Source organism: Cucumis melo, chromosome 6 (assembly GCF_025177605.1).
Source record: "Cucumis melo cultivar AY chromosome 6, USDA_Cmelo_AY_1.0, whole genome shotgun sequence".
NCBI lineage: Eukaryota > Viridiplantae > Streptophyta > Magnoliopsida > Cucurbitales > Cucurbitaceae > Cucumis > Cucumis melo.
Genome location: NC_066862.1, coordinates 10,642,555 through 10,665,844, shown reverse-complemented (window position 1 = coordinate 10,665,844; position 23,290 = coordinate 10,642,555). Strand labels below are relative to the sequence as shown.

General features: G+C 31.4%; 2 protein-coding genes across 7 annotated transcripts; one reads left to right on the top strand and one right to left on the bottom strand.

The window, feature by feature from the left end:
- The first annotated feature begins 2,194 nt into the window (after positions 1-2,194).
- Positions 2,195-7,894, top strand: LOC103504368 (NAP1-related protein 2-like). 4 transcript variants are annotated; one of them, XM_051086286.1, is made up of 12 exons: positions 2,195-2,355; positions 2,439-2,713; positions 2,989-3,060; positions 3,191-3,304; positions 3,382-3,443; positions 4,932-4,989; positions 5,113-5,169; positions 5,645-5,775; positions 5,904-6,005; positions 6,243-6,416; positions 6,744-6,883; positions 7,125-7,431. In XM_051086286.1, the coding sequence occupies exons 3-10, from the start codon at positions 3,040-3,042 to the stop codon at positions 6,310-6,312; spliced, it is 615 nt and encodes a 204-aa protein (XP_050942243.1). In that variant the 5' UTR covers positions 2,195-2,355; positions 2,439-2,713; positions 2,989-3,039; the 3' UTR covers positions 6,313-6,416; positions 6,744-6,883; positions 7,125-7,431. The 4 variants fall into 4 exon arrangements, with proteins under 4 accessions (XP_050942243.1, XP_050942245.1, XP_050942244.1 ...); XM_051086288.1 differs by having other exon boundaries at positions 2,195-2,713; positions 6,744-6,867; XM_051086287.1 differs by having other exon boundaries at positions 2,195-2,713; positions 6,741-6,883.
- A 10,253-nt stretch (positions 7,895-18,147) lies between these two features.
- LOC127149888 (MACPF domain-containing protein NSL1-like) lies at positions 18,148-21,178 on the bottom strand. 3 transcript variants are annotated; one of them, XM_051086248.1, is made up of 7 exons: positions 20,838-21,178; positions 19,917-20,194; positions 19,697-19,763; positions 19,451-19,518; positions 18,876-18,917; positions 18,722-18,763; positions 18,148-18,332 (listed from the first exon to the last, which is right to left on the bottom strand). In XM_051086248.1, exons 2-6 carry the CDS (start codon positions 19,979-19,981, stop codon positions 18,730-18,732), a joined length of 276 nt encoding a protein of 91 aa, XP_050942205.1. In that variant the 5' UTR covers positions 19,982-20,194; positions 20,838-21,178; the 3' UTR covers positions 18,148-18,332; positions 18,722-18,729. The 3 variants fall into 3 exon arrangements, 2 of the variants coding, with proteins under 2 accessions (XP_050942205.1, XP_050942204.1); XR_007821741.1 differs by lacking the exons at positions 19,451-19,518; positions 19,697-19,763; positions 19,917-20,194; positions 20,838-21,178 and adding an exon at positions 19,161-19,421; XM_051086247.1 differs by lacking the exons at positions 18,148-18,332; positions 18,722-18,763; positions 18,876-18,917; positions 19,451-19,518; positions 19,697-19,763 and having other exon boundaries at positions 19,871-20,194.
- Between the last annotated feature and the right edge of the window lie 2,112 nt (positions 21,179-23,290).

Sequence of the window (23,290 nt, the reverse complement as noted above, 5' to 3'; positions counted from 1 at the left end):
AGTTTCTAGAATCTAAACCCAACTGCCGATTGTACTATTCCGATCGTCTGACTTCGATTCGTTTGGTTTCGATCGTTCATTTTGGTTTTTCGATCCACCGTGCTCACCCCTAATGCTAACGATACACCGAGTGTTATAGAAGCAGTTTAGAAAATCCTTCTCAAGCTGCTTCCAACTATCAATGGATTCAGGCTCCAGGTCGGTGTACCAGTCGAAGGCGTTTCCTTTGAGAGTTCAGACGAACTGTTTTACCAAAAAATTCCCTCTTGTTCCAGCAGTTTCACATGTTTCAATGAAATGGGCAATGCATTTTTTTTTATGTTGCCATTTCCATCAAACTGTTGGAACTTAGGTGGTTGGTATCCAGTTGACATTATGAGATTGCCGATCCTCTTCGTATATGGCTTGGAATAAAAAGAGAAAGTTTGAGCAGGTCCATGGTATTGAGTTTTGATGGAGTTTGCTATTATTTCCTGCAACTGCTGAACAAACAACGATGCAATTGATGTCGAATTTTGTGGTTGACTTTCTTGCATAATTGTCTTCCCTTTTTCAATATTATTGGCAGTATGTGTATGGCTTGATTCAGCAGCATCACGACTCTCGATGTGATTCTTGAGAGATGCAATCTCATAGTCCCTTTCTTCAACAGCCTTCATAAGCATGTTGATCTTCTTTTCAAGCTCTGTCATTCTATTGTCACTTGTATCCACATCAGTCGCTATAACTGACATTATATTTGGGTGAGGCGTCTCCTCATTTGAGCGTTCGGAGGACGAGTTGTGTTCGTCAATCACAGGATTTTCTTTGATTACAATTCCACCTTTTGGTGGCTTTGAAAATTGTTCCCAAATATTCTTTGGGACCTTAAAAGGTGGCATCATATGATTGAGTCTCCCTTAAGCAGCTGCGAGTATTTGGCCGCTTGCTGATGTCGCTTGGAGCTTTAGAAGTGTTGCCTTGAGATGTCGTGATTTCTTTAAATGCTCTTAAAAAAAAGAAAGATATGAAAGGTAGAAATGATCGCACTGGGTGTGCCAAATTGTTCACATGAGATTTTCAGATAAATGTATTTGTGGAATGGAACTTTGTACATTGATTTATATGGTGTTGTGGATACAATCTCCAGAATTTACTACTTTGATGCTTTCTCTCAAATACAAATTAAGACTTATAACTTTTTTATCTTCGATCTTCAGGAAGTTGTTGTTTGCAAGTCTATTTGAGTTTCAATCTTCTGGAATACAAGAAAAGTTTGATATTCCAAGTCTTCAATCTTTTAGAAGATGAGAAAATTTGACTACCCAAATCCAATCAAATTATAATCATCATAATTTTACTGTAATGACATGGCACGATTTAATTGGATAAAATTTATTGTTCTCATTTATATAAGTTCAAATTATATCAAATGAATTATAAATTAATAAATAGTTATAAGGACTTTATTGGAATATTACATAAATTTAAAATATTTCCAAGTAGAAATCCTACGAAATAAACGCAGTAATCAAAATATTTCTATATATCCACAAAAATATTCTTACAAAACAAACATTGTAATCTAAAGATGTCGAACATTTATAATTTCACACGTATAAGATTCCAGTTATCTAAATTCCAAAAAAAAAAAAAAAACAAACGACATCTTATGGTTATAACAATTAAGAAACTACAGAGGACTATTCAATCTAATTAAAAGTTTATGGTATAATTGTGCAGTAAACCGCATAATTTAGAGGTGAGTTTGTGTAATTTTTCTTCAAAAATACGAAAATCACCATTTCCCACAAAAAAAAAAAAGTGTTTTTTTACCATGTGTGAATATTTTTCTCTCCCCCTTGATCAATTTGATTATACCCGGGTGCCATAAAAGTCATTTTTATTGTAGTGAATATATTATCACTAGAAGAAATCTAGTCTTTAATGTCGGGTGAAAAAAGTGAAAAATGGGCTTTAATGTCGTTTTTCAAAAGGCGGATGTTTAATGTCGGTTTTAAACCGACATTAAAGATCTATCTTTAATGTCGGTTTAAAACCGACATTAAACACCCTACTTTTTTTGAACTGACATTAAAGCCCATTTTTATTTTATTTTTATTTTTTAATTTTGTAAAAATTCAACTTTCTCTCTCTTACTTTACTCTTTTCTCAAACCCTCCTACACACTATTTTTCATCTTTCTCAAATTTCTTTCACCCTTCTCAATCATCTTTCTCAAATTTCTTTCACCCTTCTCAATCTCATCACTTTCTTCCCTCTCTCCTTCGACAGCTGCCGCCACCACCACCAGCATACATCAGATTCTTCCATCCCTGTCGTCGTCGTCAGTTTCTTCCATCCCTTTTTGAATATGTAATGTGTTTGTTTGTGTTTCTTTTGCTTTAGATCTATTTGTCGTCCGCATCCTTAACCTCTTTTTAATGGGAAAACTGAAGTGCTCACAAACCAAGAGATTTGGGACCGATCTTACACAAAAACCCGTCGGAACATCGCTACCTTGTCGTAAGATCAGCCCCGACGCCAGTCGGGACATCTGTACCCCTTTATCGATTTATTCTCAATCTTGTAATTTATTGAAGTCGCACGCACCGTAAGCCTTCCTCGTGGCCTGCTCCACGACCCAGAGAAAGAAGCCTAACTTTTCATTCCTCCTCAAAGGTCATGTTCATGGGCGTGTCCTAGACATTGGTGGAGTTTTCATTTTTTATCGGTATTTTCTTTTCATTTCCTTCGTTTGGAACTAACTTGAATCATGTTTCGTTGATGTATTTGGAATAGATTTAATTCTTGTTGCTAATTGAAGTGTGGTTTCTGGGTTTTCGTTGAGGCATAACTTGATTGAAAAATGGATATTTCTGCAAGTTTTTTATACTCAGTTTATATTGAAATCCTAATTTAAAGAGACTTTTGATGTTGTAAGAATCAAATGCGTGCAAGTATATACTCTCTTAACCGTTGCCTGTTGGTCTCTTATTCTTGGCACAGATCTTTAGGCATTTAGATTCTCTTGGAGTGGAGGATCAAAAGGATGTAAAGATGGGCTATTCCATCATTTTTGTAAGCTTCAGCTAACTTGGTTGATTTACTCATTTTCATCATTCATATGCTACTTTTTTGGCCTATTTGGTATCCTCCTTCAATTATAAAATGTGATGATGATCTGTCACTGAACTCCTTAAATTTACAGAGTTTCAATGAGAATCCTTATTTTGAAGATAGAAAGCTAGAGAAGACATATACATTCTTTGAAGATGAAGCAATTAAAATTACTGGAACAACAATCAAGTGGAAGGATGGCTCGGTAACTGTTATTTCTATCAAAACAATAATTCCAAGTGTTCATTTGATCAGATTAATGACTGATGGTAATCTTTATAGGGTGCCTCAAACGGAGTTAATGGTGAGAAGAAAGGGAAGAAACGACCGCTGACTGAAGACAGGTGCTTCCTTACCCCTTCCTTTTTTATTCCATCCATCTTGAACAAAGTCATAGGACCTGAAGGTTTGACAATGACCTTGGTACTTCTAGGAAACCGTGTTTGAAATTCCCTTAATTGAAGCTGTAAACGTTTAACACATTTAAAACGTGCTGCCCTTTCAACTAATGCTTTACCTTCTTCAATTGTGTGGTAAAGATTTACTATGATGGTTAATAAGCCAACAATTACGATTAATTTTAAGAAATAATCTCTTCAGCTCAACCGCAGGGCTAAGCAGAAAGATGTGAAAAGGGTGGTGTACTATTTATTTTTCTCATACATTTCTGATTTAATGTTAACCTAAAAATTTCAAAACTTAGTTTCATTCAAGTCTTTAATCTACATTATTTAATAATTGATCATCTACCAATTCTATGTTTGAAGGGGTTCAATGGCTTACCTCTTCTGTAATGTCATTTACCATCTTTGGTTCGGGGACCCTGAGTGAGTTGTCTGCTCAAATTATCATCCATATATAATCAATACTAGATCTGACCAGTTGCCCACCCTACCTACTCTTGTTCTTATCGTACATATTTGCCTCTACTCCGTAGAATCTTTCAGTGGCATATGTTTCGGTCTCCTTTCCCATTGCTTTGATAAAGTGAGCTATGATTCAAGTACAAGATTCTATCATTACCACCTCAACCATTAGACATCCAACCTAGATTGCAATGACCCAATTACTGGAGTGGAGATCCACCTATTGAGCTACATCTACTCAAGCCAAGTGGGGCTTGCATCAAGGAGTTTAGATTGTCTTCTACTCTACTATTCTATTCCTTGATTGTTCTTTACCTAAGAAGGGGAGCTTGTGGGAGAGAGAATCTAAATTCAGTTCATTGATTTTATTTTTTGATGAACACAAAATGATTTAATATATTATTTTGTCTTTTTAGAAAAAAGTCATTAGAAATTTGTTTAATACATTGAGAGCCAAAAACCAATTAGGTATCAAATGAAGAGTTATTTTTTTAACTAGAAATTGATCCTTTGAAAAATAGAATAATACCATGATAAATTTTAATGTATTGTTTTATTAAAATAATTTGTTTTATTCTTGACAGGTGCAATGATTTATTCAGTGTACCGAAAGAAAATTATTCAAAGCTACAATAGATGAATAGTCTTCTGTGCACTAGTGTAGAATAATATCATTTAAAAGTTTTTAAATCTGTGTATTCAACATAAAGTTTAATTAGATATTAAAAGGTATTTAAGGAAGAAACTTCTGATTTTCCAATACGTGCTGATGTTATGCTTCACTGTTGAGCTCTTATCCTACTACAATGATTTATTCTTTCATATCCTCAATGAATTTTCTTTGTCAAATCGAAAAGTCAAAGTTAGTAACACCGTCCTCCACTTTTCTCTTCCTTTTGTGGTATCTGGTTTAATTTAAATTTAACATATTTGCTCGCTATTGTTCATCAATATTGATGTATGCAGCTTCTTCAGTTGGTTTGGTGAAACCGATCAAAAGGATATCACTGAGCTTCATGATGAAGTAAGTCTGAACATCTTTCTGCCCCATAATAATATAAACGCTTGGCTTGTAAATGCAACAACGTTTTATCTATTAGTTTTTTTGGTTTGTACTTACGTGCTTGGTTTTTTGGCTTAAATGCAGGTAGCTGAGATAATTAAAGAGGACCTATGGCCCAATCCTTTGAAATATTTCAACAATGTAATCTCCTTCGCCTTTGTTTTATATCTCTTTACCTATTCTTTGAGCCCATTCATTTTATTTTTCAATTGTTAAATAAGCTGGCACTAGAAGAAATCTGGTCTTTAATGTCGGGTGGAAAAAATGAAAAATAAGCTTTAATGTCGGTTTTCAAAAGGCGGATGTTTAATGTCGGTTTTAAACCGACATTAAAGCTTTATCTTTAATGTCGGTTTAAAACCGAAATTAAACATCATGTTTTTTAGAACCAACATTAAAGGTCTTTTTATTTTATTTTTTATTTTTTTAATTTTGTAAAAAGTTGAATTTTTCTCTCTCTTACTTTACTCTTTTCTCCTTTCTTCTCTACCAAACCCTACACTTTACTCTTTTCTCCTTTCTTCTCTACCAAACCCTACGAAGGTTTTCTCTCAACATTTCTTCCCTTTCTTGCTTTCTCAATCTCATCACTTTCTCCCCTCTCTTCTCTGATCAGTCGCCAACGCGTGTGAACTCGTCGTCGTGCTATCATCGGAGGCAGCTTCTTCCGTTGACGCATCGCGCTCGTGCCTCACGTGGAACACTCACCCTCCTCACCACCGGCACGTTACCGGCTCGGGATGTCCGGTAAATGAATATAGAAAATATTAAATATTATTTTATTATTATTATTATTATTATTATTATTATTTATCTGTCAAAGAAGCTGAACCGAACTCGCTGGTTTATTCCTCTTTTGTTTATTCCTCTTCCAGCAAGCAGGTGGTACAATTGCCATGGATGCTGATGCTACAGCAGCATTGCGCAAACGGGGAGTTGCTTCAACAGATGACAAATTCAAATTTATTTGGTTCAAGGTTTGTGAAAGGCTGACTTCGGTGCTTCAGAACAAGATGAGTAATTATGATACTGATGTGTTCATGCCTATCTTTGATGCAATCCAAAAGGCAAGATCAGGATTTTTCTCATCAAATATGCTTATTCTGTAATTTGCACAGGCGACGGGATATAATTTAGTTTAGGGTTTCGGCCCCATGTAGTTTAGTGTTTAAAAGTTCCTATGATAAATAATAATTAATATAAAATTGTGAAAGAGGGCTGAGGGAGAGAAAAGCCAAGTTCCAAGCCAAGGAGATTACAAAAGGGTCTTCACGGTGGCAATAAGAGAAGATTATAAGACTCAAAGGGTGTGTGGAATTGGCAATAAGAGCACGAGGAAGACCATGGTCGCGCCAATAGAATTCTTTCCTGTCCTGATCGAATTCCAGGTGATTCTCTCTCATGTTTTTACGCGCTTGCTTTTTCTCCAAATTGCTGATGATGTTCTTTCTAGGGTTTCGGGAGCTTTTATCCGCTCGATCTTGATAATGTCCTGTTTCAGTCAATATAGTTTTGTAGGGTTGGAAAGTTCAGAAATTCATCTTTCGTTACTCTATTTGTTTTGTCCGTTTGATTAGAAAATGAAGCTTCTTCCAGAAGCTTTCTGTTTCTTAAGTTTCTAGCTGCAACATTGAACTGTGTTTGTGCCTATTTTGTTACTCCATAAATTTCTTTTGATCTGGGATTTAGTGCTTTGGTTTTTGTGATGTCAGTAGGCTGTCCAATTGAAGGTATGGAATCTGTGGTTGTGACTGTCAGTGGCTACCGTGGCACAGAAAGATTCAACCTTATCAAGATGATATCTTATACTGGCGCTAGCTATGTGGGTGCAATGTCAAGGTCTATTACTCATTTGGTGGGTGTTTTTTTATTTATTAGTCCCCAATTCAGTCTGAAGTTCACCAATTGCTTTCCAATAAGACGAGTTTTGCGATTATGCATGTGTAAAACATAACAAATTTGGAGTCTTGGATGGGGATTTAATGAAACACTTTATGGAGTATAGTATTGCAGTATTTATCTATTTTGAGTCACTCATCTGCAATCTTTGGCTAAAAAAAATGATGTTATTTATTGTCCATTCTTATGGTGATTAGATTTGTTGGGAATTACAAGGGAGGAAATTTGATCTTGCTAAGAAGTTCAGAACAATAATAGTCAATCATCGTTGGCTTGAAGATTGCATCAAACATGGAAAGCTCTCTCTCTCTCTCTCTCTCTCACACACACACACGCAACACCCACCCCACAGCCACAGCCACAGTCACTTGCTGCTTGAATGATGGTGTTACTAATAACATTTTCATGATAGTTGATGGCGGAAGAGAGGGGCTTGCTAGTTGATACTCAGGGTTTTAACAATGCTATGGATGAGGCGAGCGAAAGATCAAGAAGTGCTCAAAATAAGGTGAGTTCTTTTTGCTAGAGTACACTCACATTCTATTGTTGTGTTTTACAGTCTGTTGTTCTACCTTATGTGGATCTACATGACGAAACATTGTACATGCTTTCATAGACAAAACAATCCAAAAGTCTATGAATGACGATGAATAATTTAGTTGAATTGGAGAAAACATTTCATTAGTTTCTTTTGTTTATTCCTCTTCCAGCAAGCAGGTGGTACAATTGCCATGGATGCTGATGCTACAGCAGCATTGCGCAAACAATCCAAAAGTCTATTAGTTGCAGTTTTAGTTATTGTTCTCTCAATATATTCTTTTTCTTTCTTTCTTTCTTTTTTTCCAAAGGATGATCAGTGTAATAATTAAGCTTCATAATTTCTGTGTTTGGATCCAAGTTGTATATAAATGTCACATTATTAAGATTTCATTTTGTATATGTACAAGTAAAAGATTTCATTTTTAACTATTTGGTGTCATACAAAATGGACAATAATGCAAGGATTTAATAAAAATAAATTTGAAAAAACGACATTAAAGACAGCTTTAATGTCGGTTAAAAAAAAATTAAAGACATCTTTAATGTCGGTGGAAAAACGACATTAAAGATGTATCATAAGTGACATTAAAGACATATTTAATGTCGGTTATCCACCGACATTAAAGATGAACCGACATTAAAGGCCTTCAATAACACCTTCAAAGATGTCGGTTTATAACCGACATTGAAGGGCTTTAATGTCGGTTTATAACCGACATGGTTTATAACCGACATTAAAGATGTCTTTAATGTCGGTTATAAACCGACATTGAAGCCCAACCGACATTAAAGCCCTTTAATAACGCTCACAAAGATGTCGGTCGCCAAGCGACATTAAAGGCCTTTAATGTCGGTTTTAAACCGACATTAAAGGCCAAATTTCTTGTAGTGTGGTTTCTATTTTTTACATTTTTGTTTTGTTTGTGATGTTTACTGAATTATGTAGGTTTCGGCTGCAAGGACTTGCAATTGTATATTTGTATATATTTTTTGCTTCAGCAAAGGCAGCGTGACATTGAGTTTAGGAAATCTGATAATGAACAGAGATAGAGGTAACAATATTTTCTAACGTTAATGTATTGTAGGACATTACCAAAGGCTTCAATTATGAGTAAATTCGTATGACTATGCTAAGAAATTTATGAAATTATGCTTTGTTTGGTTATCTTATGGATATTCAGCAAATGCAACGTGACATTGAGTTTAGGAGTATGCTTTGTTTGCTGTTTTGCTTTGTAATGTGGTTATGTTGTTCAAATCAGATTCTTGTTTTTGATGGCTCTATTGTAATAATTGTTGTTTAGCCATAAGAACAACCAAGAGATATATTGTTCTCTTATCTATGTAATCAAGCAAATCACAAGCACCAAATAATATGTAGGAAATTGATGGTTCAAGTTCAAGCTTCAGTCAACTGTTTGGAATTGAAGGTATTATACAAAAAAGTTTATCTTAGCATGTTTCTCAATTTGTTTTTTAGGAAGACTTGAATGAACAAGTTACAATATTATCTTGGTAAGACGGTTATGTGGTTGCACTTGGTTTAACAATTTTTTTTTTGGTGGTGTTGTTTCAAATACTTAGTTTAACAAGGATCTACCTTCCGCATTGCGCAATAAAAGTTATGTTTGGTAACCAACCCTTTACTTTATTAATTAGTAATCAAATGTGAATATTTCTACTAGCAACTAAGTCATAACATTGTTACTTAATTGAACCCTCTTGATGTCTTTTACAGGGAGCTATCACTAAACAAATGACAGCAATAGAAGAAATAGTTGCAAGTGAGTACAATTAGCCAGACCCTCATCTTTGTGACAAGATCTTGAAGTTGGTCATTTGTGAAGCTTTCTAGTTTACTATTAGTTGCAGTTTTAGTTATTGCTCTCTCAATATATTCTTTTTCTTTCTTTCTTTTTTTTTTCCCAAAGGATGATCAGTGTAATAATTAAACTTCATAATTTCTTTGTGTTTGGAGCAAGTTGTATATAAATGTACACATTATTAAGATTTTATTTTGTATATGTACAAGTAAAAGATTTCATTTTTAACTATTTGGTGTCATACAAAATGGACAATAATGCAAGGATTTAATAAAAATAAATTTGAAGAAACGACATTAAAGACATCGTTAATGTCGGTTTCAAAACGACATTAAAGACAGCTTTAATGTCGGTTAAAAAAAATTAAAGACATCTTTAATGTCGGTGGAAAAACGACATTAAAGATGTATCATAAGCGACATTAAAGACATATTTAATGTTGGTTATCCACCGACATTAAAGATGAACCGACATTAAAGGCCTTCAATAACACCTTCAAAAATGTCGGTTTATAACCGACATTGAAGGCCTTTAATGTCGGTTATAAACCGACATTAAAGCCCAACCGACATTGAAGCCCTTTAATAACGCTCGCAAAGATGTCGGTCGCCAAGTGACATTAAAGGCCAGATTTCTTGTAGTGTATATATATTGTAAGGATATTGTGGCAGTTGTCGTCGAAGATGTTTGTTATTGTCTCTTGGATTGTCCTTCAGGATATCATCGTACATGTTGATCTACACAGAATTACGTTCCTTTGAATGTTGTTGAAGACAATATCTTTTCCTTAAATCTGAAAAATATTGTGTTTATTCTTCTGATTTGCTTCCTTTTTATGGGTTTGAGTTTAGCTTTCTTTTTCACACGGAATATTTGAGGTGATATTGTTCTCTTTCCAAGGCTGTCGTCTGTCTTATGTTTGTGCCAAAAAAATACAAGGGTGCATCCATGTAATTAACTGTGTGTGAAGCATTTGATATATTGTAGATCTTGAGTGGTTCTATCTTGATCTTATCAAATCATTCTACTCTATTCACTCTTGTCAAGGGATTCTTAAACTTCTTGGAGAGCCTAAATTTATCAAAGTGGCGCATTCTTCATTTGAATGTGGAAAAGATTGAAATAATTCTTGCTGAGAGGGTGTCTCACATGTAGAGGAAGCCTAAATAACCGTACACTAAATAGAAAGTTGGGTTGTTCATATGTTCCTCGTAGTCCCACTAATGATCACTTAATTAAGCTTTTGTAATCAATATCTGACCTTATATATTAGTAAAAATATATTTTTAGGGTACAATAAAACTCTGAACGTGAGTGGTATTAGACTATGTTAATATTATATTATGTTCTTACTAAATGCATTAGGTGGGAATTTCACTTCAAAAGTATAAAATAATGTATGTGCTAATTTTGAAAAGATGTTCACTTGAAGACATCTAATTGAATAGATTCCTATGGTTTTACGTACCCATTTGCATTTGTATTTTTGTGCTCAATCAATACAAAGGAAAATAAAATCACACGGCTTCTTTCCTTTCATTTTTAATGAATTAATATCCCAAAAATATTTCCATTTCTTAACCAAACAAAAACGATATGATAACTTGAGATTAGATGCCTACAAAAACTACCTCTCATGCATATATCTCTCACCTTTTTCCTTTTCTGTAGAGGTATATAGGGTTATTATAATTCTAAACGCATATTCGCAATTTAGATTTGATGTTTGATGATCTTGATATTTCCAAGCATCCTCTTCACGATTCAGTTATACTATTTACTTAATTATCTTAAATTAATTGCTTCTAAGAGTAAGACCTATTCCTATAAACCAATTAAGAGGCTTTTCAATTTGATTTGTCCAATTCTTAAAACTTTAAAATTTTTCTTATTGAGCTACCGAAAATGAATGTCTAATTTTGTTAGTATAGGTAGTAGTCTTTCAATTCTTTTTAAACTTTTCTTAACCACACTTTCACGTCTTTAATCATGATCATTCTCGTTTAAATTAAAGTCATCATGTAGTTCATTGATGTATATGCAGCATTAGATAGTAGAATTAGTTGCAAGTTTTTATATATATAGATGTAGTTGCTGAAACAATCTTCTCAACTACATGTAGGACCTTAATTTGAACACTTCATTTGAGTGCTTAGAGAGAAAATTCTTCAAATTACAATATCGACAAGAGCCCTTTTCTACTTTTGATTCTCTATTATTACTCTATAAATATAATATTAAAAGAAATTAAAGACAACTACTTTAGGAGGGATCGTTTTTAGAGAAAAATAAAAACGGACTTATTACAAAATACAAATATAAGAAAATTTTAGGATGATATGATTTCCAATAATGTTAGGAGGACCCAAATGAAAAAATGCCGCACGCTTTTTATAAACTATTAACTTTGTTTTACCTCTTCTTTACATTATCTTCCACCAGTTTTACCAACTTATACCATTTTTTTCTCCTCTCTCTCTCTCTCTCTCTCTCTCTCTTTGTTCTTCTGCTCCTTCTTCTCTCCTATGGTGAGCCCTTAAATTTGTTCTTCTTTCTTGTTTTTCGTTTTTCATTCTTCTTCTTATCTTCTCTCTAGCTAGTGAAACCATGCTGAAATCAATGATATCATAGAAAGAGAGAGATAGATGCCAGAAAGTGAAAGAGAGGAGAACGAGACAAAGAGATATAAGAGATTGAGACAACAAAGTGGAGGAGAGCAATCTGTATGAGAGAAGAGAGAAAGAGCAAGATCAATTACACGTTACTCCCCACAAAGGTTTTGAAAAATAAAGTTAAATCAATAATTTCACATAGGCATAAAATTATACAATAATTGCAAATGTAGCAATTATATTCAAAATAATTAAGTATATAATAATATTTTAAAAAAATTGCAAATATAGCAAAATTTGTCAAAATCTATCAATAATAGAAGTCTATTACTGATAGACCATGTAGCAAATGTTGGTCTATCACTAATAAACCATAAGAGTTTATCAACGATAGAAGTCTATCACTGATAGATTTTGCTATATTTGCAATTCTTTTAAAATATTGCTACATACTTAATAATTATTCTAAAAAATTGCTACATATTATAATTATCCTAAAATTTATTAGTAGAAGATCAATTAACAATAACTTTTAAAAGTGAGATATTTGTGATTATGAACCTCCAAAATGTTTTAACATCGTTGCTGGTTTTCAAAATTTTAAAGAAACCCATCCCAACAAAAGAATGAAGAAATAAATAAAATCATCTAAAGATAAAGAGGTCTCTTAACAATCTATACAATATGTATGTATGTACGTCTATGTCTATGTAAGATTATGGAAAAGAATTTTTTTTAAAATTTTATTTTTATCGTTAAATATTTCAATAATTACAATGAATTACAATTTTGTGAATGATATTATTAATAATTAAATATATAACAATACTTTTTTAAAAATTATAAATATAATAAATCTACCGTGATAAATTTAAATAGTTGATAGACTTTTAGGTAGAAATAAACCATTATTTACAGTATGGTCCATCATATCATGATAGACTTTGACATATTTACAATTTTTCATTTTGAGAATACATATATGTCATTACAATCATGTCCATTCATAAATGTATCTCACCAAAATCTTATACTTCCATTTATTGTATGTTATCTTCCTTGTTTTTTCTTTCTTTTTTAAGATAAAATATAACTATTTACACTAATATCTGATTTGAAATTAGTATTTTAGGTAATTATAATAATGAATAGTAATTTTAGAGTTAATAATTAAATACATATCAACAACATTTTTTAAAAAGTACAAATATAGCTAAATCTAGATTTTGTTTTATTTGTAATTTTTAATAATTTTGTTCTTTAAATCTAATTGCACTATATTTGCAATGACATGAGGTTACTGGGTAAAATATCTCCAATAATTATAGGTTATCAGCCCACTCTTAGTCTTCAATTTTGAAGATTCTCTTGTGACTATTATTTTCGACAATAAAAATACATTATAAGACATACATTTTAACATTTTCTAGTTAGATTACTGAGCTAACATATAACAAAATGAAATAAAATAAAATAAAAACAATTTTAAATATAATAAAAAAATTAAAACTATTTACAATATTTGTAAAAATATCTCTATAATATATTTAAGTTTTTTAAAATATATAAATATTTTTGTTTTTAACTACAATGAGAATTCCTCATAAAAAGATAAAATTATTTAAAAGTGTTATCATCAAAATAAATTGATTAGAAGTAATGAGCAGTAGAAAATGAATTTATAATTAAAAAGAAATCTTACTTAGTTATCATATATCCAAAAGTATGTTAAAGAAAGTCTAATGACCGAAGCATTTTATTTTATTTGGATCGTGTTACGAATGTCAACATAATACATGTCATTAAATAATACTAAACTCTCTTTATATTGTTATTATATAGCATTTGACTTTCCCCTTTAAACAATACATAGATTTCATTTCTAATTTGTCTAAGCGATCTCATAAGATCAATTTTATATATATATATACATATATCATAAAACTATCATTAATAAACACATCACCACATCACCATATCACCATATCAAATCAAATGGGATCTTATATTTAATAAATAAATAAATTCTGCTAAGAGATAGAGTCTCATTAATACACATATCGATCCATCGTGACCCCAATAAATGGTGACACTGTAGACCAAATAATTGGGAGATTGTTCTAGAGTTTCTATTTTCTTCTTTCAAATTATTTGTGTGCACAAGTTTTATAGACTGTATAGTTGTAAATATAAATATTGGTTTGATTTTATTTATAACCTTCCAATTTCAAAATGTTATATATTTAATCTTTAAATTTTGGTATAGCTTCAAATTAATTACTTTCTGTGTGTTTCAATATGTTAAATCCATAATGAAAATGATAATTACATTTCCTCCACAATGTACGAAGAACTGTATATAAAATCGATATCGATAAAGTAGAAGAAAATTTCAATTGATTTTTCAAGACAAATTTGTGAAAAGATCTTTCATTTATTGCACATAAAAAGAAAGAATTGGTTATGATTGGACCTTGGAAAAAACAAAATTATTTAAAAGAATAAAACTTAGTAAAAATATTTATAAATATAAGAATTTATGATGAGAATATAGAAAAGAAATTGAATTATTGAGGTTGTTGTATTTAATTACATTAATGATTTTGGATAAAGGTTATGGTCCATAGGGCCAAGGAAGTTAGATTATGTGAAAGGATCAGTTATCCACAAGGCTTGGATGAATCGACACCAATCATCCTTTTTCTTTCAAGTACACAGTATAGGATAGGTTCATGATCAATAATTATATTTATATTGATTGCATACGTCCAATAGCTTTTTCTAGAAATAGATTTTTCAAAATTCGAACACAAACAACTCCTAATCGAAAAAAAAAAAAAAAAACTTCATAAAGAAAAAAGAATATATGAAAATGTAGGGATAGAAAAATATAAATGGTTGAAAGATTTAATGAAAAATAAATATAAAATTAAGTTTAGCAAAGTAAATACTTTTTTCAAACTTTGCAAGTGCAATTCTATCACCCATCTTTTCTCTTTCAACTATTAGAAGTGAAAAATATTTAATGGTTTTATTTATATTATTCATTTCCTAGATTTTAGTCGCAATATAATCTCTTAAAATTATTTGAAGTCTTATAAAAAAAATATAAAAAAGGGACAAAATATTTATATTCTATAGAATAATTTCGAAAACGAAAAAAGTTCATAGGCCCACAATAAAAAATGTCAAAAATGCCCTGTTAACCAAGTGCATAATATATTTGGTACACAATTATTTAGATTTGGCACATGATTATTTAGATTTGGCTATTGTTTGGTATATAATTGTCGTTGGTCATTTAGATTTCGATAAACAAATCTAAACGATTTATTTTTTTTTCAATTGTATCGTTTAATTTGGTTACACGATGGTTTAGATTTGGAAATGATTTTTTTCTTCAAAATTTAGTATACGATCGTTTAAATTTAGTTAAACGAATTTTTTCAAGATTTTTTTGTCAACGATCGTTTAGATTTGTTTACACGGTCGTTTATTTTTTCAAGATTCCTTGGAACACGATCGTTTAGATTTGGCTAAACGATTTTTTTATTTTTTTTTTTGTACACGATGGTTTAGATTTGTGTACACGATCGTTTATATTTTTTACATGATCGTTTATTTTTTTTACATTATCGTTTAAATTTGGCTACTCCAATCTGAACGATTATTTTCAATTCTTTATACACAATCTTTTAGATTTTGTTATTTTTTGTACACGATTGTTTAAATAACCAAATTTAAACGACATAAAAAATAGAAAAAAAATAAAGATGATGTAAAAAAATCGAAGAGAAAATAAAAAGAAAAAGAAAAAGACGACAGAAAAAATCGCAGCGAAGAAAAAAAAAGAAGAGCTAACGTGAAATATTTAAAAAATACCATAAATATTTTAGTAGTTTATTATATGTTTGAAAATGGTTAAAATTATTTTCTATCTTTTCACGTTATTTCTGGGTCGTGTGTTGCAAAATTAGATAGTTTTTTTAGATGTAGTTTTATATATCCATGTATTGAATCAAATATATGAGAGATTTTGAACCCTAGTTCTTGAGTGATACTGTTGTAAGTGATAGATTTTATGTTAGTCATAAAAAACAATAGAAAAAAAAGTATCATCTATCTTAGTAGAGGATTTACCTTCTTATTATATATTTTTGTCTTAGTTTTTCTTGATTGTTTCTTTCATATTGTTACTGTTTGAGAATATATAATTGGGAGAAGGAAATCTTCATGTCTTTTTCTTTGAACTTCTTTTGTTTTATTGGGTTTTGTTGAAGCGATGTTAGACAACTAGTGGCCAAGGAAAGAAATGTACTTACAATGAAGAGATGACAAAAATTGTCATTATGATAAAAATTATGGGAAAAGAGGGGAAGTTCAAAATCTTCCTTCATAGCTTCCTTTAATGTAGTAGAGACAGAGATAGAGAAAGCACATTGTGATGCAGTGTCCATAAATTTTGAGTGGTCTAATTTGACTAGTGAATGAAGTATTTTTCTTTAACTTTAAATAATATTGACAAACAAACAATAGATAATGTTGTATAGTTTTTTTATAGCTTAATTTACAACATACATAAAAAGCGACTAAAATAAATAAATGTCATCTTGAGGTTAGGTTCTACACCCTAACGAATATCTCTATATATAATATCAATTGTATAATGAAAAATATAAATTTTGAATAACTATACACTTCATTAAGTTCAAATTATAAATATTGGATAATAAGAATTTTATATAACAATTATAAACATGGACATTTTTTAATAAATTAAACAAGTATTAAATTATCAAAGAAAATATTAGAACAATTAAACATTCATTCATGAGTATATTTGATAATAAATATAACAAAATGAGTTTACGTAAAGAAAAAAAAAATAGTTAGTTGAGATTTACATTAAGAATGAAATTAAAATTAAAAAAAAATGTATAGTAAAGTAAACTATATTTTTACAAAATATTTCTCTAAAATTTATCTCCATTTCTTTTAACCCCTTCAATAAAAAAAAAAAAATTATAGGAGGTCCCCAAAACAAAGAAAATAAACATAATTAAAACAAACAAAATAGAACTTATAACAACCTTTCACGCCTTGAAAGTTTAGTTGTTTTCCCAATTGCAACCTGAAGTGAAATTACACATCAATTGTATATCAATGTTCAAATTGTAAAACCGTTTTTAAAGATGAATATTTACTTACATCAATATGTCACTACCTTTCAAGGTTTTTGACTTGACCAAGTTAGAATTTTCAATCTCAATAATACCTTGAGTGTCTTCTCCTCTAGTAGAATTTGACAACAAAATAAAAGAGAATTAGTCTCGCTCGACTCAAATGGAAAACAACAAGATATGCAGAAAATTAGATTTATGTATAAGAAAGGTCACTTAATACAAACTCTAGGTTTATCTCCCTGATCATCATATTCATCCCCAGATTCTTGTTCATATCCTTCCTCAGATTCTTCCTCCTCCTTGTGCTCAGCTTCTACCTGTAATATTAGATTAAATTTAGGGATGTTAATTGGCCTATCTACCACTGTAGTACGAATTACGGGGATGCTATTTACTTGATGAAATTTTCTTTCACGATTCACTTTTTCAATCTTCTCATTTTGTTCCTGAGCTAATTTTTGCATTCTGATAACAATCAACATCATGGCAATATAAGTAACAATTACATATAATCACTTTTGGTCAGATAACAAATGTATATCCCACTAGAAGAAATTTGGCCTTTAATGTCGGTTTAAAACCGACATTAAAGGGCTTTAATGTCACTTGGCAACCGACATCTTTGCGAGCGTTATTAAAGGCCTTTAATGTCGGTTGGGCTTTAATGTCGGTTTAAAAACGACATTAAAGGCCCCTTTAATGTCGGTTTAAAAACGACATTAAAGGCCTTTAATGTCAGTTTTCAACCGACATCTTTGATAGTGTTATTGAAGCCCTTTAATGTCGGTTGAGCTTTAATGTCGGTTTTAAACCGACATCTTTGATAGTGTTATTGAAGCCCTTTAATGTCGATTGGGCTATGATGTCGTTTTAAAACCGACATTAAAGACATGTTGTCCAATTTTAGAAATTTATATTTATTTAATTCTTGTATTATTGTCCAAATAAATCAACATTGAATCCTAAATATTTTTTCTCGCTCCAACGAATCAATAAAATTAATATTATTTTAAAACCTATAATATTTATCTTTTACATTTGTATACACAAAATGAAAACTTAATATTGTGTTTATATATACATTCTACAACAGTATATGAAAAAAGATCCTAATACAAGATGTAAATAAGAAAAATTCTAAACGTCTTCGCAATCTTCAATCTTCAATCTTCAATCTTCAACCTTCAATGATCGCCTGGCTATCTACACAATTGCTCAGCTTTCAACCCGATATAACTTCAATCATTCTACAAACAATACCAAAACAAAGCTAAACGTTCAAAATGAACATAGAAATTAAAGAAATTGCAAATAATTAAACCCAAAATTTACTAACTCCAAAGTCTAAAATTAACACATAGAGATTAAAGACATTGCAGATGAACTAAACCCAAATTTTACTGACTCCAATGTCCAAAATTAACTTATAGAAATTAAAGACATTGCAAATGGATTAAAGACATTGCAAATGAATTGTACTGTCCACGTTCAACCAAAGCCTTCTCATTTTCCTTTACCTAAAATTTTCAAAGTATATGAACATATTACATTCTTAGAGGCTATTCAACAATATTAAATTACTTTAATTAATTTATATACAGCACTGAAAATATATAGGACATAATTAATTTTATACCTTATTTGCTAACTGCCTGTTCTCCTCTTGCAATGCCTTTTCCTACAATCATTTTATGAACCAAATTTTACACCATGGAAAATAAAAAATTATAGTCCTATATGCATAATTAATGAAGCCAAAACATTAATTACTCTAAAACTAAGTTATTCACCTTTTTGTGCAATATTGAAATAGATTCTTGCATTCGTTGGTTCTGCAACAAAGTAACCCCAAAATCATTTGCATCTATTATATATGAGCAATATATAAAAGAACTCTCACAAATTTATAAAGAAAATGTTAATGAAATATCAATAAAGTATTTTATTTGGATATATATATATTCCTAAATAGTGAACAATTATCGGTTCTACAAACTGATGCCAATGCTGTATGAAGAAATTATATTGGTGTAATTCATTACAATAAAACACAGCATATGCAAAATGAAACTTACATTCCCCAGTGAACTTTTTTCATCAGTGGTGCCTCCAAACTGAACTTTTCTCAAGTGTTGGACAGAGAAGCGCATGGTTGAAAGCATTACTTCCAAAAATCCATTCTCATTCATTCAACACCATTAACAATTAGTGTGTTAATGTGGAGAAGATGAACGCAGAGAAGTTTGTTAAATATCAGTGATGAAGATATTTCAATAGAAGAGACTTTCAGTCCAGACAGACAAACATCCAAATGTCTAGAATTCTACTAAAGAAAAGACAAAAAACAGAAACAAAAGAAACATACTCTGCAAGGGCAGCAGGATCCCATGAAGACAAGCGAACTCCCGTTACTGGACGATTGTTTGAATCAACCTGCAGTTTCAAAATTGTGACACCATGTGAAACATTCAACAATTTGCATATCCAAGCAAAGGGAACCTTTCTGTAATAGATGGGTCAGGTAAAAACCAACCGCAGTTATCACATTTGCGGCAGTGCCATTGCTATTTTAAGTTTTTAACTGACCCAAATATTTTAGTCAGACGATTACCTTAGTAGTATTTACATAAAGCTTGGGCCCCATCAAAGTAAACTTGAGAGATGGAGAGGCTTGTTTCCTGTGCCGAGGAGCAAGAGGAAGATCAGCGTTAACCGGAAAAAAACCCAAATATAACACAACTATATATATATATATATATATATATATATATATTTGGGTAGCTGATCCAGATGAACAAAATAAGCAGGTGATTTGATTGGTAATTACTCACACGTAAACTGTTGGAAACTTCACAAAAAGGGAGGAAATGGTGGTTAATCCAAAAACTTGTTCCATTCCGTTTCCACCACCAGATCCTCCGGCCGAAACTAGCAGAAATCATGGCCTGCATCAAAGCTGTGCATTTGTGTGTTTTTCACAAAAGTAATAAACATCGACGTCTTTGCTACTTTGGGTTTTTCCTTTTTCTGAGATGAAAACAACTTCTTTCATTATTTCAAATAATGAAAGAAGTCTTTACTATATACTTCGTTGGCTACGTGTAACAATCTGTAACAAAAATGGACAGGCACGAGATAGTTAACCTCTTTGTATGATATTTGAAAAGCAAGTCATTAATCAAGAACTCGTGAGAAACTTTTCCCCCCCTTTTTCCAAATCCATGGAGAAGCAATCAACAAACTCATATGACATTTCACCAATAATATGCATAATCCTGTTTTTAATGGAGAACATATTAGAAATGAACTGATTCAGAATCTTCTTCCCTTCTGTTATACTGAAGGAGAGATGCAATATAGTTAATATTTCAACTTATCCACAAAGTATTGCTGTTTGGATATCATCTCAAGGAAGAATTGGTTGTCCATGACCAAAAAAAAAAAGAAAAAAAAAAAGAAAAAAGAAAAAAGACCTCTGCATCCAAACATGTTAGTTGTGTTACCCAAATATATATATATATATAGTTGTGTTATATTTGTTGGCGAGTATCCAAACATGGTGTTAAAGAACCCCGACGGAATTTTCCCAGATAGAGATAATTGCTGATTAAACAGCTCCGACATCTGTTTTTAACCGGAAAAAAAACAAACCCAGTTCGTTCTATGAAGCCAACAAATGAAAAAAAAAAAAACAAGAAAACGAAGAGAATTCTAAGCTAAAGACAGCAAAAACCCATTTCAAAGAAATTTACCTGATTGAAGGAGATGACATCCGACCGGAATCGGGTACGCTCGCCTTTATCACAGTTGATGGAAGTAGGAACATTAGGGACGACAACGCCAGTCGGAAGTACAAGGTCTCTACTTCGAGTGAAGTCGATATCGATCAGCTTAGACCCCGATGGACCCGGCTTGCAAGAAGACAATCGCAAATCGTTACAGAGATTGTAGCCGAAGCCGATAACTGAAACCGCTTTCTCGGCGGCTGATTGAGGATTGAACCGGTTGATGTTGAAAGACATTTCTCAACGGACAAACACCAAAATTCCGTCGAATTGGATGGAATACCTTTAATTAGGGTTTTGATGGAAAGGGGAAAAGGCGACGACTAAAGAGGAAAAAGAAGAGAGGAGGAGAATTTATATAGAAACCTTTAAGGAAAAAGAAAAGGTAAAGTAAGAGAGAGAAACTTGATTTTTTACCAAATTAAAAAAAATAAAAAAGAAATTACAAAGGGGCTTTAATGTCGGTTTTCAAAAGGGGGTCGTTTAATGTCGGTTTTAAACCGACATTAAAGCTCCTTCTTTAATGTCGGTTTAAAACCGACATTAAACATCCGCTTTTTGAAAACCGACATTAAAGCCCATTTTTCATTTTTTCCACCCGACATTAAAGGCCAGATTTGTTGTAGTGTCCTTGTTTAGAAGCAAAATCATGGAGAACCAACATAAAAAAATTGATATAATACATCCATTTGGAGAACAAGGATTGAGCTTATTACATTTGATTCAAAATATAAGAACCAAAATATCACCTCTCTTAAGCTAAAATTAGAGAAAATCGCTCTAATTTGAGTGAATTTAAAACTATCAAAGCTTATTCAATTCAAGATATCATATGAACCGATAACAACCAAGTCCAGAATTTCTCGGTCAAAAAAGATAAGAAACCGATGGCAAAATTCAAGGAGCCTTGTGAATAATAAATAAACCTGGTGATCAACTGAATAGTAAGCAACAACTTCGCACCGACCATGTAACTGAAGGGATGAAAACCCTTTAATGCAGAAGAATTACATAAACCCAATTTTAATTGGAACCTTAAAAAATACCAATACATTGGCAAAAATTAAAAAAAAATAATTTTTATGGTTAAACATGCTTTGAAGAAAAAATACAGAGAAGAAGAACTTACGCTCGTTGACAACTCTGAATCTACCAATCACCAATTTGGGCACCACCACTTGGAAACCTTCCTATTCTCTGATTGAGATGGTTTGTGGGAACCAAAATTGGAATAAGAGAATTTTTTTTCTAGAAAAAAAAATTCAGAGAGAATGGAGTGTCTTTTTGTTCTTCGCAGAACTCACCCCTTTTTTGTTACGCAAAGTATTCTCACTTCTTGAGACGGAAGAAGTGGGAAGTTGGAGAGAATAAATGGGAACGTGGGAAAACCACCCACGTTCCCTATTAACTTAATAATTATTAAATTAATATATATTAAATTAATTAATTAATTTAATTAAATAAATAATTAATTAAATCATATTTAATTAATATTTTCATTTAAATCATATTTAAATGAATATCTCTCGCATAACCTATAGTTTTAATTTATTTAATTTAATTAAATCAACTTAAACTAAACTATTAATTAATTCTCCAATTAAAAATTTCTTTCATAACCATAATTTGAATCATATTCAAATATAAATTTCTTTCATAACCTATAGTTTTAATATGTATCATATACACATTAAATTTTAACTTATAGTTTTAATATGAATCTAATTCACATTAAACTAATATTTGAACTCATTCAAATATATTATTCTCTCGTAATTTAATTTTGAATCATATCCAAATTAAATTTATATAATAAAGTCTAATTAAAATATAAACTTTATATTATAATGTACCAATATACATTATATTAATTCCCAAAGTAAATTTGAACATTTCAAATTACAACCAATATAAATAAATCTCATTACTCTTTATGAGCTAGGAAGGGGACCTAATGGACCTACAGATCAGAAACTACAACGATATGAGATTAATTAGCTAAACTCATTAACCACATTAATCAATATTCATTAACTGTGTACACTCCACTAATGACTCACAGCAGAACTCTTCTCACTGTAGATATAGTTTTGTGTCCACGGATATAGACCAATACCAGTAAGTTCGTCCTTCACAAGTGTTTGTAATACCAGTTGGGTCAAATTACCGTTTTACCCCTGGGTTACTTCTAGTCCTTAAATATCAGTGCTCCTATAATGAACAACATGTTTATGGTCCAACCATTAAACAGAAACCCCTCTCGTGCCATACAGAGGGTAGGACACTTTGTTCAAGTCCCGGGAGACACCATTTAAGGGAACACTTATCTACTTACTCTAAAGGTGGGAATGAGTGAATTCCATCTTCTGTGATTATGTTCCCAGCTCCCCACTCGGTCTTATCCCCAAAATGATAAGCAT